Genomic DNA, 18,561 nt, shown 5'->3' with positions numbered 1-18,561 from the left:
AGCCCTCTGATGTGGCTCATGACCTCCTGCTCTGGGATAGAATAATATTTAAAGAATACTGTTATTAAAGGTCAGTTTATTACTAAAATCACAGTGTATAAATGGGCATATCTGTTCTGCAGTGCTTACTGGGCTGCTTTCAAACTGATTTGCAGGTGCAGAGCAGTTTACCTGCAGGTTACCTGCACTGAGCCATATACTTCTATTATTACCTGCGAGTTTGGTGAGCTTTCTGAAAGTGCATCAAACCCGCAGAATATAAAAGTAGTCTATTGCAAACTGCAAGAAAGCCAAAGGTACACTGCATTGCACACATGGTGCGGGCAAACCACAGCCCATCAGTGTGAAAACAGCCTTGGACCCTTTTCACGTGGTCAGTCCGACAGTCCGACCAATTGGACCATCTAAGTAGTGGCAGACATAAACTGACTTGTGTTCTACCTTCAATACGATCTGCTAAAAAGTATTGTGGGTTGCGTCCGTGTCCGCTCTGCAAATGCTTTGCAGACACGGACATGCCACCCACCCGCTCCGCTCATTGTGGCCCGTGACCGATTACCAAGTAGCTTAAGTGGCCCTCGCTCTTCAAAATGTTGGGCAACCCTGTTTTACAAGGTGATCATTTACAATCACTTTAATGATGATTGAGAGAGTTTAGCTCTGCTTAAATTACCATGCATATATCCTATTGTACAACTGATAATACAGCGATAGAATTTGTCACTAATGTAAGAGCTCCATCTTGTGACATAATGACAGAGCCGTGTGCCTACAAACTTGCTGACAAAAAAAAATTAAAGTAAAAAAAGACAATTCTATTCTAACAGAAAACAGATGAATGATCCTTGTTAACAGATCTCTCAACACCTATCTATAAAGCAACTTTACTATACCCCATCCACACTTCCACAAGCAATCGCACATTAATCAGCTGCACAGAAGATACAAGCTTTCACCTACCCAGAATCACCACATCTTGATCTGGTTGAGATTCTAAAGGTTTCTCTGCCTTATCGGGTTGGTCTTCTTCCATAGACATAGTAGACATTTGTCGTCTTACTGCTTTGCTGCTCCCTGACCCAGAGGTCAGACTTGCAACTGAGAGCAAAGGGATTGCCTGGATTTCCTGTGGATCACAAATATTATTGACTAAACCAGGTAAAAATACCATGCAACTGTTACAAAAGCAGGCAAGCTGTATATTAGCAACAAGGTACAAGAAATGAAAGCAAAGACATTTTTTCAGCAGTGTATCAGCCTTGTATCATGCTCTGTAAATATTTCCATGTACCAGTAAAAAGTATTATTGGGCCAAAAGAAAAAAAGGACTACTAAACCAAAAAAGCACATTTTTAAAAAAAAATTTTTTTACAAAAAATATAGAGAAAAATAACAAATTTCAATAAGTAACATACATAGCAAAGATAAAGGCAGCAAAACATTAGGCCAATAAACACATACCTAAAGAATGAACAATTAGACCTAATCTGTCCAATAAGATAATATGTGCGTATCAACAAGGCAAATAAAAATTACCCCACCTCTGCTATGAATTCCCCCTTTCGGAGATCATAAAATACAACAGTCCCCAAGATAAACCCCAGTGGGTCAGAGAACTCTAGAAAAAAAAAAAAGAAGAAAAAAAAAAAAGGAGGGGGAATGGCAAGGGAATAAAATCTCTGTAGAACTAGATATTACTAAAGAACTATTTAAAATTAAACGACATGATACGCAAATCCAATTAACTAATAGGACTCGTATCTATGAGAGCCATTCCCTCCTCTGAATAGATAAACATGTTCCATAAGGACCAGGTTTTCAGATATATTTCTCGCTTCTGCTGAGATGTCCAAACCAAATCTTCCATCTGGTTCAAACCATCCACCCTCCTGAGCCACGACCCCACTTAAGGAGGCTGTGTCTGTTTCCAGGTAAGGGGAATACAAGATTTGGCTGCATTCAGAAGGTGACAAAGAATTGACTTCCTATAATTTTTTTAAGGAATTTTAGATACATGTAAGAAGAAAAAGGCTGGAATCGTATAGTCCGTAAACTTTTGAGTAATATTCTGGACTTCTTTCCAAAAACCCTTCTTTGCAAAAACCCTCTATTTTCGAACAAGACTAGAATATATGTATGTCCCCCACGTGTCCGGACATCACCAACATCGATCCAAAGTATTCGGAAAACACCTATGAAGAAAGGACGGAGTCGGATACCACTGAGAGAAGATCTTAAAATTTTTGTTTCTTGCACTTTCGTGCAAATTGAAGTTTTGAATATTAACCATATTAGTATGTTGCCCTCTCATAAAAGCTCTACCCAAATCCACTTTCCTTTCTCACAAGAAAGGTAGTGGACAATCCTCCAGAGGTGTAATCAGCAGAGAATACATTTAAATGGTATGGGTAAATGGATCCCACTCAACACAGCACTCTTCAAATGAAATTAATCAAAGATGCCAGTCAGGTAAGGTATGAAAAAACTCAATTGTGCAGCTTGCAAAAAGTCCAGATGATGGGGCCTACAGCCAATGTTTAACTGTAACACTTTCTAATACACATGCAGGTGCAGCTCATAAAATTAGAGTATCATCGAAAAGTTAATTTATTTCAGTAGTTCAATTCAAAAAGTAAAACTCATATTATATAGATTCATTACACAGACAGTGATATATTTCACACATTTCTTTTAATTTTTATGATTATGGCTTACAGCTGGTGAAAACCCAAAATCCAGTATCTCATAAAATTAGAATATTACATACCACCAATAAAAAAAAAATGAATACAGAAATGTATGTCCATGTACAGTATAGTATGCACTCAGTACTTGGTTGGGGCTCCTTTTGCATGAATTACTCTATCAATGCGGAGTGGCATGGAGGTAATCATCCTGTGGTAATGCTGAGGTGTTATGGAAGCCCAGGTTGCTTTGATAGCAGCCTTCAGCTCATCTGCATTGTTGCGTCTGGTGTCTCATCTTCCTCTTGACAATAGCCTCAGATTCTCTATGGGGTTTAGGTCAGGCGACCTTGCTGGCCAATCATGCACAGTGTTACCATGATCATTAAACCAGGTACTGAAACTTTTGGCAGTGTGTGCAGGTGCAAAGTCCTGCTTGAAAATTAAATCAGGACCTCCATAAAGCAGGTCAGCAGAGGGAAGCACGAAATGCTCTAGAATTTCCTGGTATAAGGCTGCGCTGACTGTGGACTCGATAAAACACAGTGGACCAGCACCAGCAGATGACCTGGCTCCCCAAATCATCACTGACTGTGGAAAATGTTGCATTTCATTTGGGAATCAAGGGCCCAGAGTCTTGAGGAAGAATGGAGAGGCACAGAATCCAAGTTGCATGAGGTCAAATGTGAAATTTTCACAGTAATGAATTGGAGAGCCATGTCATCTGCTGGTTTGGAGAGAGATGGCTCTGACTCAGCAGGTTGTTTGCCAGACCTCTGCAGAGAGACTACTGCTTCCACACAGTGAGCAAGGGTCCTTCTCTGCAGCATGCTGGTGGGGGACAGACATTTTCACTTGGACTGTGGCTGCTTTTAAAGAAAAAGGAACAGAAGCTCTTTTTTGCTACTTCTTTACCATTGGATCCCTGATGTGGCTTCCCAGCCATTTATTTCTTCCACCTTATCTTATTCTCTTGCTGTTTGGAACAGAACATGGCATCGCAAACCCTGGTCTTCACGGGACACCCCATTAACCCCCCATCTTTTGCAAGCCTGAGTTTAAACCAGGGCTTGTACTGACCTTGTTTCAGTAGAGACTCAATAATGGCCTTTTACAAATTGGGGACTACCCCAATGGCAATAAATTGTACCCTTTACAATATTTTAGGGAGAAGCTACAGATGCCATTCGCTGAAACATTTCGATACAATCAAATAATATATTTAGTAAAATCTAAACTTAACTTGCTAGAAGGTCCTTTTGTGCTTACGACTTTCTAGTCAGGCTGGGGGTCTCCAGAGAGGACGAATATCTGTGGTGTACACTTCTGTCACTGATCCAAATACTAAACTTCCCTATTTGATCCAGTGGGAACAGGAACTAAATCTTAATTTTGACCTAACTAAATGGAAAGACATTGTTATGCTCTGTCTACCATATCCATAAATACTTCACAGATAGACTCTTAACTGTAAAACACTTTTACAATGGCACTTGGTTTCCATATGGATGGAAAAAGATGCATCCTACTACATCACCCACTGTGGGAAATATGCACCAAATTTGGTGGCAATGTCCTATACCAGTGATGGCGAACCTTGGCACCCCAGATGTTTTGGAACTACATTTCCCATGATGCTCGTGCACTCTGCAGTGTAAATGAGTATAATGGGAAATGTAGTTCCAAAACATCTGGGGTGCCAAGGTTCGCCATCACTGTCCTATACTATCTAGATTTTGGTAAGCTTAATTGGCAGGTGGGGGAAGCCGCCCCGTTCTGGGAGAAGACTGCGATTATCGCTAGTGGCTATAGCAGCCACTTCTGATAATCAAAAGTGGATCCGGCAGGCTGATTGTACCAAGGTGATTGATCAACTTGTTACATTCAACCTGCACATTAATGATTCTAATCTCGGTCAGTTACTGCTGAACTGGCCAGGATTTGAACCATGTATAGCCGGCCTAAGATTTTGGTATCTGATGATTTTCTAGATCGTTCTTCTAAGCAGCACAAATGTATTCTTATTTTTACACTTATGAGAACCTGAGAAACTCATGCTACTCTATATGACTACATATACTTACATAAAGCTATTTACATAACTTTTGTTCTGATGCACCCAACCCCCCCAGGTCGGAGCAACTATCTCATCTATGATGGGCAGCACTTCGCCCAGGCAAGAAGCAGCAGGCATCATGGGCGGCGTCCTCTTCTCTCTTCCGCGGGCATCATGGGCGACAGGCATCATGGGTGGCTTCCCTGTCTCTCCTCCATGGGCTTCATGGATGTTTTACCCTTCTCTCCTCTGCGGGCATCACGGGAGGCAGGCATCACGGATGGCTTCCCTTCTCTCCTCCGCTGGCATCGCGGCAGTTTCCGTCTCCTCCCTCCTCCTCCAGCTCTAATCACATGCATCAAAACCCCCCTATTGGAATTCATGCATCTGGCATCCCATGTGCCCTTAATGGATGGAACTTGATAATGGGATTTTGTCAATTTAGGCTTAAAAAGGAACTGAACTCTGAAAGCTGTGTCCAAAAAAAGTTAGGCAGAGGACAAGTCATTTCCAGTATTGCCTGTTGTCTACTTCCAGACTCTTTTCCCCCATTATTAACTTACAATGTCTTGTTCTGCACAGCTTCCTTGGGTGGAGGAGGCCATCTTGATAGTGGTAGGGTTTTGTTTTCTCACACAGGAGCATCCAGCAATAAAAACCATGAGCAACATAGTAGGGACATTACCAATTCTAACACCTAGGACCCAACCTAGGTATCCCAGGTAGTTGATTGTGGTGACAAAGTTTTGGTCAAAGCGGGCTACCGACCGATCTATCAAGGTCTAGGTATGCTATTAGCTTTATACCCTGGGATCTTAATCTGACTAGAGGAGGAGCCGAGATCTTTGTGAACACCCGAGGTGCAGTGGCTAGCCCGAAAGGCAGAGCTACAAACTGAAAATGGTGTTTTTCTACTTTGAAATGCAGATAGTTTTGATGAGTAGGGAAAATAGGTACATGCAGGTACGCATCCTTGATGTCTATTGATGCCAGAAGTTCTCCTCCTTGTAGGATAGAGACTAAGGATCAGATTGAATCTATGCGAAAGGACCGTACTTTTAGTAATCGGTTGAGATCTAGAATGTGTCTGACATCTCCATTTGTCTTTGGTACCGTGAAAAGGTTTGAATAAAACCCCAATCCCTGCTCTTGTGTGGGAACTACCACAATAACTCTTTGAGATTAAAGTTGCTCCAATGCTAGAAAGAGAGACTTTTTTCTCTGGATCTTTGGGGACATTTGATCTGAGGAGACAAGGAGAAGGGAATTCTCGGAACTCTAGTTTGTAACCTAAAGTTATTGTGGAGACCACCCATTTGTCCTTAAAATCCTCCTACCAGACCCTTGAGAACTTTAGCAGTCTTCCCCCCACTCGAGGGAGCGGGGGCGTCCCTTCATAAGGAGACTTTAGCATTTTGTCTTGTAGACTTCCTCCCCCAGGACTTCTTTTGTCCCTGGGGTTGACTCTGAGATTTAACCTTTGAGCCTGACGGAGGAGGCCGTCGTGACTGCCTGGTGGCGGATGCCCCTGGCACTGGAGAAAGAGCCAGTTTAAAGAAGGGACCTTTACTCCTTTTCTTGATTGGCAAAAAGGTCCTTTTCCCACTAGAGATCCTTTGTCCAAATCCTCCCCAAACAGTCTTGCACCACGAAAGGAAAACTCAGCCAGGAGTTTCTTGCATGGTGATTCGGCTGACCAATTTTTCAACCATAAGATTCTACGCATATGTACCAACCCAAGCGTAAGGCAGGAGGTCTGGAGGATAGAATCTCTGATAGCATCAACAGCAAAACACAAAGCCGCTCGTAGGTTGGCCAACCCCCAGGCTTGCTGTTCAGGTAAAACTTTGAGCACCTATTTAATATGGTCTCTCAAGTATTGACAAACTCCAATTGCTGCCACTGCAGGTTGAGCTACTGAACCTGCCAAGGAGAAAACGTTTTAATAGGAATTCCAGTTTTTTATCAGTTGTATCCCTAAGCATCTGAGCGTTGTCAACAGGACAAGTCAGGCTTTGATTTACGGAGGATATGGTGGCGTCAATCGCCGATATACCCCACATCTTAGTAATTTTTTTGCACCAACACCTTCTCATCCTGAGAAGCTGAAGAGGGCCCTTCTCCAATAGATTTCTCAGAAGTGGAATCATCAGTCTCATCCCGATCCTCAGAGGGATTCCTCTCCTTTTCCCCCCAAAGTTCCTCTGTTTGAGGGTCCTGTATGGCAGAGGGGGACCTAGTGTGTTTTCTTCCACTGAGTGAAGATGCGATTAAGGCCACTAATCTTTCCTCTAATCCATTTATGGTTGAGGAAAAAACCTCTTGCGTAATGCATACAGGGGCTGAAGTGCCAGAAGCAGTTGCAGCTCCTGACCACCACGGATCACCCCGGCCAGCTTCCCCAGGTCCTTCGGGGGGGAGGTGCTGCAGAGGGGAGGTCCTTAGAGACTGAGGGGGACCCCTTTGAGCCCCTACTCTTTGGGGTATTTGTACCTCTTCTGCCCATAGTGCAAAGCAACAAAAGATAGAGGTACCACAAAAAATGCACTGACTGCTGAGCACTATAGATCAGCAACTACCGCTGCTACCAAGACTCAGTCTGGTGCTTAAGTAAATGCTGACTGGGAATGCCTGTGTCCCCCACACTCACATGCACCCGTCTACTCTGTGTCCCTCCATAAGCTGTGTGCACCTGAAAAAGAGTGCACTTCATAGCCTGTGTAGCCAGCGATGTGGGCGTCTAACCATGCCGACGTTGCATTAACGTTTACTGTTAATTGTCTGTTTGTATGTCTTAAACTCAATAAAAATATTTTCAAATAAAAATATGGTATATTACATCTTTACATATATATATACACCTTATAGGAATCTCTGGTGCATCTGCTCCTGCGTGGAAAGAATCCATGAAACGCGTCAAGCTATTCTTGATGTCACAGCTACATCCTATACGGATTGATCCTCATTTATTTACTACTAATATTCTACGACATTGTTCATATACCAGCTAATAGATATATACAAACCATGTGGGCACATGTGCCAGCCTCGGCATGTTGCCGTGGCATCTGTATGCCATATTATCTATACATTTATCACTCTGATGCAGGGTTCTGTGTAACAGACCCAATCTTCATCTCTCACGGTGGGCTTAATTTAGAGAAAAACCTTCAGACTGAATAGGGGGGATCAGCAGTTCTGGGCCTGTAAAGCACCCGCCAGGAATATGGCAAAAAACAAGATACTGGATCCCAGGGTCCAGCTCCCTAAAAAGAGAAGCGTTACAGGTAAAACCTTGTTTCTTCAGACACAAGGCCCGGGTACCATCCAATTCGGCCTTCAAAAGACACCTTGAATGGATCCGGTTGCATGGCTACCCCCAGTGTGGATATTCCAGCGGAGCTCAGCACAGCACATCTTTACTCGTGACCAACACCTAAGACACTGGCGAAAAAGCTGAGGTACACCCAGTAAGGAGAAGGGTTATATAGGGGGTGAAACTTCCTATCTAGGGTGTCCACTCACGTGTCCCGTGATGTATGAGAAAGAAAAAGAGAATTATAAACTGCATTTAGACTGGATTCTGTTGAGCAGACAGCTGTACACATGTACTGAAAGTCAGAAAGTTGATTCCTGCTGCACGAGCAGTTTAAGGCTCTCCCTAAGTTCTCTAAATTATGCTGCCTTTCTGGCAGGGATGGGGCTGCACTGGTTTAGCTGGAGGGCCGGGATCAAAAGAAGGCCGTTGTGTATGTGCCCCTGGAGTGGCAGTCCAGGGGTGCCGTACTCACTGTGATGCAGGTCACTTTGCATTATGGCACCAAGGTCACTGTACTTCGTATACTCGGCACCCTAGGGCCGGGTCTTTTGCCTAGGATCAGAGGAATTTTTTATTCCTGGCCAAAGGGCCGGCCATTGTTTCACACAATGGCACTTTGATCACTTCTCTTCTCCACTTTCCTTCCCCACTTTATTTATTTTCGTGTGTTTGTCGTTTAACTTTCTCCCTTTTCGTTGATGTACATATTTGCACATTTGACTGGTGGGGTGTAGGTCCCTGGGCCCACCCTGAACATCTTGGGAGGGGGTGGACATGGCCTTCTGGCTTGGTTCTGCCTCTTCCATGGGGTCTCCCTTTGGGGGAGCCCCACCTAGTACTTGGGTGGGTCTGTTTCGGCAGACCTTCTAAAGATTGGGGTCCGCCTGGTTTCGGCCAGATGGACCCTGTGTACCTCAGTTCCCGTCTAGAGCCTAACGCCCTGGGGGATCAGGGTCAAGGTCCTTCTTCTTTGGAGAACTATGTGTACACCCTATGCAAGTTTTGGGTCTCACATTTATGTGTGCACTATTTTTGGTAGAGGGTGGAGTTTTTGGAGTGGGTTCACACACCACGGGCAAAAAAAAACAGCTGATTTTCAGTATGTTTGTACCAGGCTTAAGCTTTTCTGTTCTGGTGGCAACTCAAAATTTTACATGTACCTTCACTTTCATTCATTAATAGTCAATTAGAGAGAGGGGGCACAGACAGCAATTAAACCGGACAGTGGTTCAATAGAAACACACAGCCTCTAGCCTAGTATGGCAAAGCACTCTCGTGCGCCTCCATTTTTTCAAGCTAACAGATTAAAGACTGCATTGCCAACTGTCAACTCTTTCCTGTGACCAGACATTCAGAGAAACAGCACTGAGAGGGCAGGAGCCAGCAGCATTCAAAGGTGTAAACTACAAGTGCTGGGGTAAAAATTTTTTATAAAATCGTTTACAGGGAAATGCTTATTTTTTTGTGCTCAATGTGTCAAGCTAGAAAAAAAAAACACACAACAACACTGAGGATTTAATACAACTTTACTAAAATGTAACCTCTGTGTTTAAAAAAAGTTAAAGCCTCTAAGACCAGAAGTGTTGTCCATCTATAACTAGCACAGTTTATAGAACAATTGTCTGCTGTACAAGGTGTAAATTATAACCTTATGGTTCAGTTTAATTGCAAACTACAAAGAACTTTGCTTGATATTAAATGTGTGAAAAATGGTCTTCTTTGTTTATTAGCTGTGATACAGGTGCTGTGCAGAAGCTGAAATTATAAGACCCATTCGATCAATTGTTTAGCTACCTGAGGCAAGATGTCTCATCTATTTGTGGAGCTGTAATTGGCTGCTATGTCATTTTTAGAGTAAGCACGGGACTGAATGACTACAAGCCGCACATATAAGGCAGAAAAACCCTCTTGTTCTGCAACATTTATTTCTACAACCAACCTGTTAAATCACACTTCTTGTCACAGGCAGGATCATTCAGGGACAATGCAGTTGGTTCAATACAGGTCAGAGATTTATCTTATAGGATGCATAGAAGCTGTCATTTTGCTTAACTCTTCTTCCAAAGATATCGACTGCATGGGTGTCATTCTGAACATGTAGCTTCAATGACCTGGAACAAGTAAGCAGATAAGGACTTCTGATTTTCCAGATCTGCATACTTGCTGAGCCAGGGAATGAAAATTTTCTGAAGCAGGTGGATCAGGATGAGAACCAGGACATTCAACGTTTCATAATAAGGCCACCAATGACCCCATATTTCTTTCATGACATCATGTAACACTTTTAGGGCCAGTTCACACCAGACGCAGTTCCCTTCAGTTCCATGTGCTTTTTTTTGTGCACAAAAAATGCATGCACAGTGTTTTCCATGTATTCCAATGGAACTTCACACCATGCAGTCAGTTTCTGGTGCAGAAACTGACCGGAACTGACTGTATTGGTGCAGAAAAAACGGAACTGCATCTGGTGTGAACTGGCCTTTAGTGTAAGTTCAGCCAAAACATCTACTTTTGAATACTGTCCCAATACAAAATATGTAAAAAAATAAAATAAAATACTCACGGAGTTAAACAGCTCTGTGGTCAGACCCAGGTAGTTGTGTAGTGCCAAGAATGTCACTCTCTGCAGCCTGACCATTATTATCTGTAGAACAAAAAGGTACACGTCATTTATTGAATATCAACTAATCTTCAAAAAAATAAAAAATATATAAAAAACACACACACACATACACATACACACGCATACTGTACACACACACACACACACACACACACACACACACACACACACACACAGTGTCTCTCTTGGAACTCCAGTTTGTACGTTGGAGATATTGAGGAAGTCCCCCATTCGTCTTGACATTCCTTCTGCCAGATCCATGAGAACTGTAGAATCGTCCCTATTGAGCAAACGGGGGCACCTCCTCATAAGGAGCCTACAGTATCTTGTAGGCTTCCTCCCTTCAAGACCTCTTTTGTTCCTGGGGTTAAACCGGAGGATTACCCTTTGAACCTGACGACGGAGGCCATCGTGACTGCCTGGAGGCTGAAGCCCCTGGCACAGAAGAAGGAAATTTGAAATAAAAAACACAATTAGTCCTTAATTTAAAAGGCAAAAGGGGTATCTTTCTTTTGCCAGAAATTCTTTGGATATATCCAAAATATCCCCAGATAGCTGTCTAACCGCAAAAGGGAAGACTAGCCAGGAACTTTTTGCATGACGCTTAGCGAAGGCGCAATCTGTCATAGCAACTATTGCAAACATAAATCGGCCTCCTGGACCTGCTGAGCAGGATAACCTTAAACACCTGTTAAAACTGGTTTCTCAACGATTTAACCAATTACTGTCAGCGCAGGCTGAGACACTTAGCCTGCCAGAGAAAAATAGTGGGTTTTTTTTTGTTTTTTTTAATAGGAAATCCAACCTTTTATCTATTGGATCCCTAAGTATTCGAGTAATGTCTGCTGGGCAAGTAAAATTTACTCACAAAGGATATAGTAGTGTTAAATGCTGGTATACCCCACTTAGAGAATTTTCTCTACCATGGGATAAAGTGTGAAAAACTTTTTAGAATGGAATAATTCTTATCTGGGTGATCCTCCAGATACAAAAAAAAAATTTCCCAGCAATGAATGGACAGAAAAAAGTATGCACAGGTTGAGGAGGCTTTATTTAACCCAACACTCAGTTAAAGAGGAAGTAAACCCTGATGGGTTTACTTCCTCTGTCTCCCTGTAAAGGTAAAGCATAATGGGCTACTATGCATCACATAGTAACCCATTATGTGTCACTTACCTGACACAGGAGCCAGCGATGTCACCACTGTCCCCTGTAGTTCGGAGCATCCATCTTCTTCAGGGTATCGCTGCTCCGGCCACTCACAGCGCCGGAGCAGCGATGATGTCACTCCCGCGCATGCGCATGGGAGCCACCACTAACGGCATATTGCTTGCTGCTAACGGCGATAGTGCGCCTGTGCACTGCTGTCTACGGCGCATGTGCTGTAGACAGCTGTGACTGTCTTTTAGGAAATATCTCCTAAACCGTGTAGGTTTAGGAGATATTTCTTGGACCTACAGGTAAGCCTTAATCTAGGCTTACCTGTAGGTCAAAGTGGTTTGTAAGGGTTTACAACCACTTTAAGGGTACATAAATGTGAAGCGGATCATTCAGCAAGAAAATTGTACAAGCAATTGACACCTCAGAAGAGGAGTCATCAGCCTCACCACAGTCCCCTGATGGAACCGTCTTCTCCTGACCCCTAGTTCCTCAGTCTGAGGGTTTTAGGAAAACGGAAGAGAAGCTGTCGCATCTTGATCACACTGGGATGCGATAAACCACTCTGGGATGTGATTAAAGTCACTAAACTTCTTTTGAAAACTTACCATGGATACGAAAACAAAGAGTGAAAGAACAGGGGCTGCAGTGTTGAAAACAGTTGAAAACATTTCATGGCCCCGATGCTCACTCTGACCAGCCACCCCCTCTCAGGGGAGGATGCCATTTGAAGAAAAAGCTTTCCAGATCTTGATGGAGACCCTTTTAGCTCCTTTTTTGGGGGTGTTTCAACATCCCCTTCTGAATATAGCCCGATGCACAAAGCAGAAGTACTACCAGAAGAAAGCGCATCAACTACTTGAGCAATAGTCAGCCACCGCCGCTGCTATTAACGCTCAGCCTGATGCAATAGTAAATGTGTTCAAAAAGAATGCTTGTGTCACCAACCTCTTATATGCTCCTCTACGCTCTTGTGTCCCTCTGCAGCTTGCAGCAACACTAGTGCTTTTTAATAACACTCCTTCCTGTGCTGGCCATTGAAGGACACCAATGCCACGCTCTCTTGGCACAGACTTACCGGAGGTCGGCTGCTGCTGGCTGGAGGAAAGGAAAACTGCTTGTTCTGGACACAACGTGAGCTCTCTGAGGAAGCGTGAGAAGGCATGTGCTCTATACAGCCCCCAGTGGTGACACATAAGCATGACAACATTTACTAACTTAAAAGGAGACATTCATAAGAAAATTAAATTTCTTAGAAAAAACTCCTTACCTTTCCTGTCGCAGGGTTTTCTGTGGTAAAACCAATGGACCCACTCCTCACCCTTCACGGTGGGTTCCGTTAAACCTTCAGGAGCTGGGGATCCTTGAGGAAACCCACAATCCTGGACCTGAAATAGTACCAACGCCAGTAAAACGTTATGGTCTTACTACCACAAGTACTGGATCCTGGGAAAAGAGAAGCGTTTACAGGCAAGACCTCGTTTCTTCGGACACGAGGCTCGGGTGCCATTCAATTCGGCCTAAAAGACACTTTGAATCATTTGTCATTGTGCTTTGCCTTTATATAAGCCAGTTCAGACAAGCACCATTCAAAGAAAAAACAGCCCCCCCCCCCACGATTGGCTAATGGTGCTGCCTCTCGCTCTCCCAGTTTGAGTGATGCTATTATCAGGATTACAAGAAGCTAGCAAAGACAAATAAAAGTACAAACATTAGCTGTATGTCCAAAAAAAATAAATAATATATCATATTTTTTAACAAATATATGGATTCTTCAATATTCGCCGGATTTCACACTGGAGTTAACCCAGATTTTATCTCAGTTACCTGCACTACCCTCACAAGGGTCTCAGGGTACTTGGAAAACACATCTTGAAACGCGTTAGCTGGAAGCCTCAGGATGGTAGAAGCTGTGGCGGCTCTTGCTGAAACGGTCTTGTAGGGAGCCGGGTGTCCCTAAAGCACAAAATAAGACAAACAATACAGGATAAGCAAACTTCACCTTAACCATAATCTTCTATACCCCAGCCTTGACTGCAAAAGTGGCAGCGACCGAATCCTTTGTTCTGTTGCAAAGCTAGAAGTGCTGCTGACACACTCAAAACTCCTCTGTGAGCTGTGGTTCCATCAGCTGTCCTCAATGAACACAGGACAGAGTACTGATGTAGCAGTTGTTTGGATAAACCACAATGCACAGCGGCAGACACATTATACAACACACCTGGAAGTATCAGATAACAGAGGTGGACCTAGGTCTACAACTGGGCAAAGTGGTAAGTATTGCTATTCTCTTACGGTGTAGCACCATTGCAGCATTTTTATACCAGTGACAAGGTCACTTTAAGCAAGCCTGGCTCTGCCCCTCCCACCTCCAAAACATCTCTACAGGACCCTCAGGGGGAAGGTTGGCCTCCTTGACCATCAGAGAGTCTTGAAAAACAGGAGGGGATGGGTATGAAGTCAACTTTTTCAAGAAAGGTTGAGATTTCAACCGGTCTATGTCTCATGATCTATTGACTGTGCTGACATGCAGTCTTCATTGATTGAGACCTCAGCCAATTAAATTTTTTTTTTTAAATCACATGCTTACTTTGAAATACCCAGGTTTCTACCAGGTTTACTTATTTCCTTTTATAAATTTGTCTGAATGGAAACAAAAAAAACACTATGCAAGTCCCAGGCTAACAAGTATATGTGAAAGAAGAAAAAAAAAAAAGCTTAGAAATAATATGTGGCTATACCTCTTACATTTTTCAGGGCTAAGGTTTTCTGACCTCCACTCCAACAATAGAATAATAGCTACCCCTATTCTGGATTATATAAACCTTCAAACAGCATAATATAATATACAGGATAGGCAGGTGTGAATATAACTTATTCATTGTGTCAGCTTTTAACTCCAAAGGGCTCCGTTATTAACCACTTCCCACCCGGCCAATGTATATATACGGCCGGGTGGGAGCCGCCTGCTCCTGATAGGACGTTCAGGAACGTCATTCAGGAGCAGCGGGATCGCGCGCGCGCGCGCCCGCGCAGCGGCGCGATCCCGATGTGCTCGTGTCACCCGGACACGGCACATCTCAGATCGGCAGGAGGGCTCTGTGATTGGCCCTCCTGATCACATGACGGCCGTGTCCAATCACGGCCGTCATGTGATGTAAACAAACAGCCGGTTGCTAGGCAATCGGCTCTCCTCTCCTCACACGGAAGTCACCGCTGAGAAGAGGAGAGCAGAACGCTGCAGCCGGCTGATGATCAGTGAGTATGGGCTGCTTTTCACAGCTTTTTACTCACTGATCATCAGTGTAGTGTAAACACACAACACACCACACAGTGAAAACACAGTCCCCACATATGTCCCCAAAACACACATGTCCCCAAAACATACATGTCCCCAAATAATAAAAACACATGTCCCTAATAATAAAAACATGTCCCCCACATATGTCCCACTAAAATCACATGTCCCAATGATTATCTGCACACATATGTACGTGATCACCTGCACACATATGTACATGATCATTTGCGTACATATGTCCGTGATCACACAAACCAATTATTATACACTTAACGGAATTTTTTTTACCAAAAACATGTAGCAGAATACATTTTGGCTTAAATTTATGACAAAATTTGATTTTATTGGATTTCTTTTCAAATAGAAAAAAGAAAATATTGTTTTTTTCCCAAATTTCCGCTTTTTTTGCGCTTATATCGCAAAAAAAAAAAAACGGAGTCGTGAATAAATAACACCAAAATAAAGCTCTATTTGTGCGAACAAAATGATAACAATTTCATTTGGGTACAGTGTAGCATGACCGCGCAATTGTCACTGAAAGCGCTAGAGCGCTGAAAGCTGAAAATTGGGCTGGGAAGGAAGGGGGTGAAAGTGCCCTGTATTGAAGTGGTTAAAAAAAAAAAAAAAAAAAAAAAATGGGTTTTTAATAACAGCTTTCCTGTAAAATCCTTTTCTTGGAGTACATCACGGGACACAGAGCCATAGTAGTAACTATATGGGTTATATATCAGTAGGCCATTTTCAGGTGATGGACACTGGCACACCCTAGACAAGAAGTTTACTCCCTATACAACCCCTCCCCTTACCGGGAGTACCACAGTTCTTTTAGCAAAGCAATACAGGTGTATACCAGAAAGAGGGGAGGGATCTCTGTGTCCCGTGATGGACTTCAAGAAAAGGATTTCACAGGCAAGCCATTATAAAAATCCTATTTTCTTTATAGTACATTACGGGACACAGAGCCATAGTAGTAACTATATGGGATGTCCCAGAGCAATGCTATCTGAGGAGAGACACAAACAAAAGTAGGGTGTCATCAGACCTGACTATACTGCTGCCTGCAGCACACTGCGCCCAAAAGCGATATCCTCGTGATCTGGTAAATATATGGACTGAAGACCAAGTTGTGGCCCTGCAGATTTGAGCCATGGAGGCTTGGTGATGCACTGCCCACGAAGCACTAACAGCCCTGGTGGAGAGCGCTTTGATTTGAAAAGGTGTAATTTTCCCCTTCAAACCATAAGCCTGAACAATCACTTGCCGAATCCACTTAGAGATAGTGGATTTCAATGCTGCCTGCCCTTTTCTAGGATCTTCAGGCAACACAAACAAAACATCCATTTTCCGAATCTGACCAGTTGCTTTCAAGTCTCTCACTACATCAAGAGAATGTAGCGACTTCTCTTCCGTGAAACAGGGTTCTGGAAAAAATGAAGGCAGAACAATATCCTGGTTTAGATGAAAGCCTGACACTACCTTGGGTAGAAAGTTAGGATACTTGGGCGCTATACCACCTTATCCTTGTGAATAATTAAATATGGCTCTTTGGAAGAAAGAGCAGCCAACTCTGATACTTTTCTTGCAGAAGATATGGCAACCAGAAAAACTAACTTCCTTGTCAAAAGGATCAAGGGAGTATGCTGTATCGGCTCAAAAGGCCGTTTTTGTAAAGCCGACAAAATTAGATTCAGGTCCCAAGATTTCAAGGGTGACCTAACCGGTGGATTAAACAGTGTTACCACCTGTATGAAATTACAAACCAGAGAATGCAAAGCAAGTGGTCGTTGGAACAATAGCGATAAGGCCGGGACCTGACCTTTGATGGTATTCAAGGCCAGCTTCATCTCTAATCCCATTTGCGGAAAAGCAAGGATTCTACCTATAACATATTTTCTAGAATGCCAACTCCTGGATTCACACCAGGAAACATATGCCCTCCAGACTCTAATAAATGGCTTTGGAAGCTGGCTTCCTTGCATTAACCATGGCAGAAATCACTGACCTTGAAAGCCCACGATTCTTCAGAATGTGGGTTTCAATAGCCAAACCGTTAAATTTAGCCTTTGTAAGGTAGGATTGAGTAGGGGTCCCTGCTAGAGCAGGTCTGGACATGGTGGTAGGGTCCATGGGTCCCCTACTGCCATCCTTACGATTTCTGCATACCAGGACCTTCTGGGCCACGCTGGGGCCATAAGAACCACCAACTTTTCCTACTTGATCCTGCGAAGAAGATGAGGTAGCAACAGAATAGGAGGGAATGCATAAATCAGCGAGAACCGATCCCACGGGGTCAATAAGGCGTCTGTTCCGCAAGCGAGCGGATCCCTTGTGCTTGATACAAAGTTGTGGACTTTGTTGTTGAACCTGTACGCAAACAGATCCACATCCGGGACCCACCCCCCATCTTTGGCATATGACCAAGAAGATGTTGAGGTGAAGGGAACAACTGTTGGCGACTCAAGTAGTCCGCCAGCCAAATCTCTATCCCTGGAATGAAGATTGCCAATATGCATGGCACATGCTCTTCTGCCCAGGCTAGGATATGGTTCACCTCTCCATGGGCTGCATGACTTCTGGTGCCCCCTTGGTGATTGATACAAGCCACTACTGTGGCATTGTCGGATTGAATCCTGACCGGACAATTCCGCAACCTGAATGTCCAGGCCTTTAGGGCTAAACGTGCTGCCCGAATCTCTAGAATTTTGATGGGCAAGGTCCTTTCAGCCCTGGACCATTGTCCTTGGACAGTTGCTTCTTCCAGGACTGCTCCCCAGCCAGAAAGGCTGCCATCTGTTGTTACCACCTTCCAAGTAACCGGCATGAAAAATTTCCCCTTCTGCAGATTCTTGGATATCCTCCACCAACCGAGGCTCTGGTGCACTTTTGGCAACAGACTCATTGGAAAATCTAGCGCTTGGACCTTCTTATTCCAAGCAAACAGGATACTGTTTTGCAGAAGTCTTGAATTAAACTGAGCATAGGGAACCACTTTGAAAAGAAGCCACTATCTTTCCCAGTAACCTCATGCAAAGGCGAATAGAAGGATCCTTCTTAACCCTGACCTACTGAACCAGCTCTTTTATGGAACCGATTTTTGCCTGGGGTAAAAACACCTTTCTGGGCTGTATCTATGATCAAACCCAAATACTCTAGTCTTCTTACTGGTTTTAAAGAAGATTTCTCTAGATTGAGGCTCCAACCTAGGTATTCCAGGTAGTTGACTGTGGTGACCATGCTTTGGTCTAAACGGCTACTGACCGGTCTTATCAAGAGCAGGTCGTCTAGGTATGCCACAATTGTTATACCTTGAGCCTTTAACTTGGCCAGAACTTTTGTAAACACCCAAGGTACCGTAGCTAGACCGAAAAGTAAAGCTACAAACTGAAAATTTAGTTTTTCTACCTCGGAACGCAGATACTT

At 43.5% G+C, this 18,561-nt stretch overlaps 1 protein-coding gene across 2 annotated transcripts in view; it reads right to left on the bottom strand.

The window, feature by feature from the left end:
• PNPLA7 (patatin like domain 7, lysophospholipase) overlaps positions 1-18,561 on the bottom strand; it is a 620,671-nt gene that overhangs the window by 444,165 nt on the left and 157,945 nt on the right. For both annotated transcript variants that reach the window (XM_077476726.1, XM_077476735.1), the window contains 3 exons: positions 13,668-13,796; positions 10,623-10,703; positions 961-1,126 (listed from right to left, as the gene is read on the bottom strand). In XM_077476726.1, coding sequence (XP_077332852.1) covers positions 961-1,126; positions 10,623-10,703; positions 13,668-13,796 — 376 coding nt within the window. The remainder of the gene's footprint in view (positions 1-960; positions 1,127-10,622; positions 10,704-13,667; positions 13,797-18,561) is intronic.

This window comes from Lithobates pipiens, unplaced genomic scaffold (genome assembly GCF_037356315.1).
Source record: "Lithobates pipiens isolate NorthernLeopardFrog02 unplaced genomic scaffold, aLitPip1_a1.2 Scaffold_1, whole genome shotgun sequence".
NCBI classification, from domain to species: Eukaryota; Metazoa; Chordata; class Amphibia; order Anura; family Ranidae; genus Lithobates; species Lithobates pipiens.
Note: the sequence above shows the minus strand (reverse complement) of the source record. Positions and strands in the feature narration are given on the sequence as shown.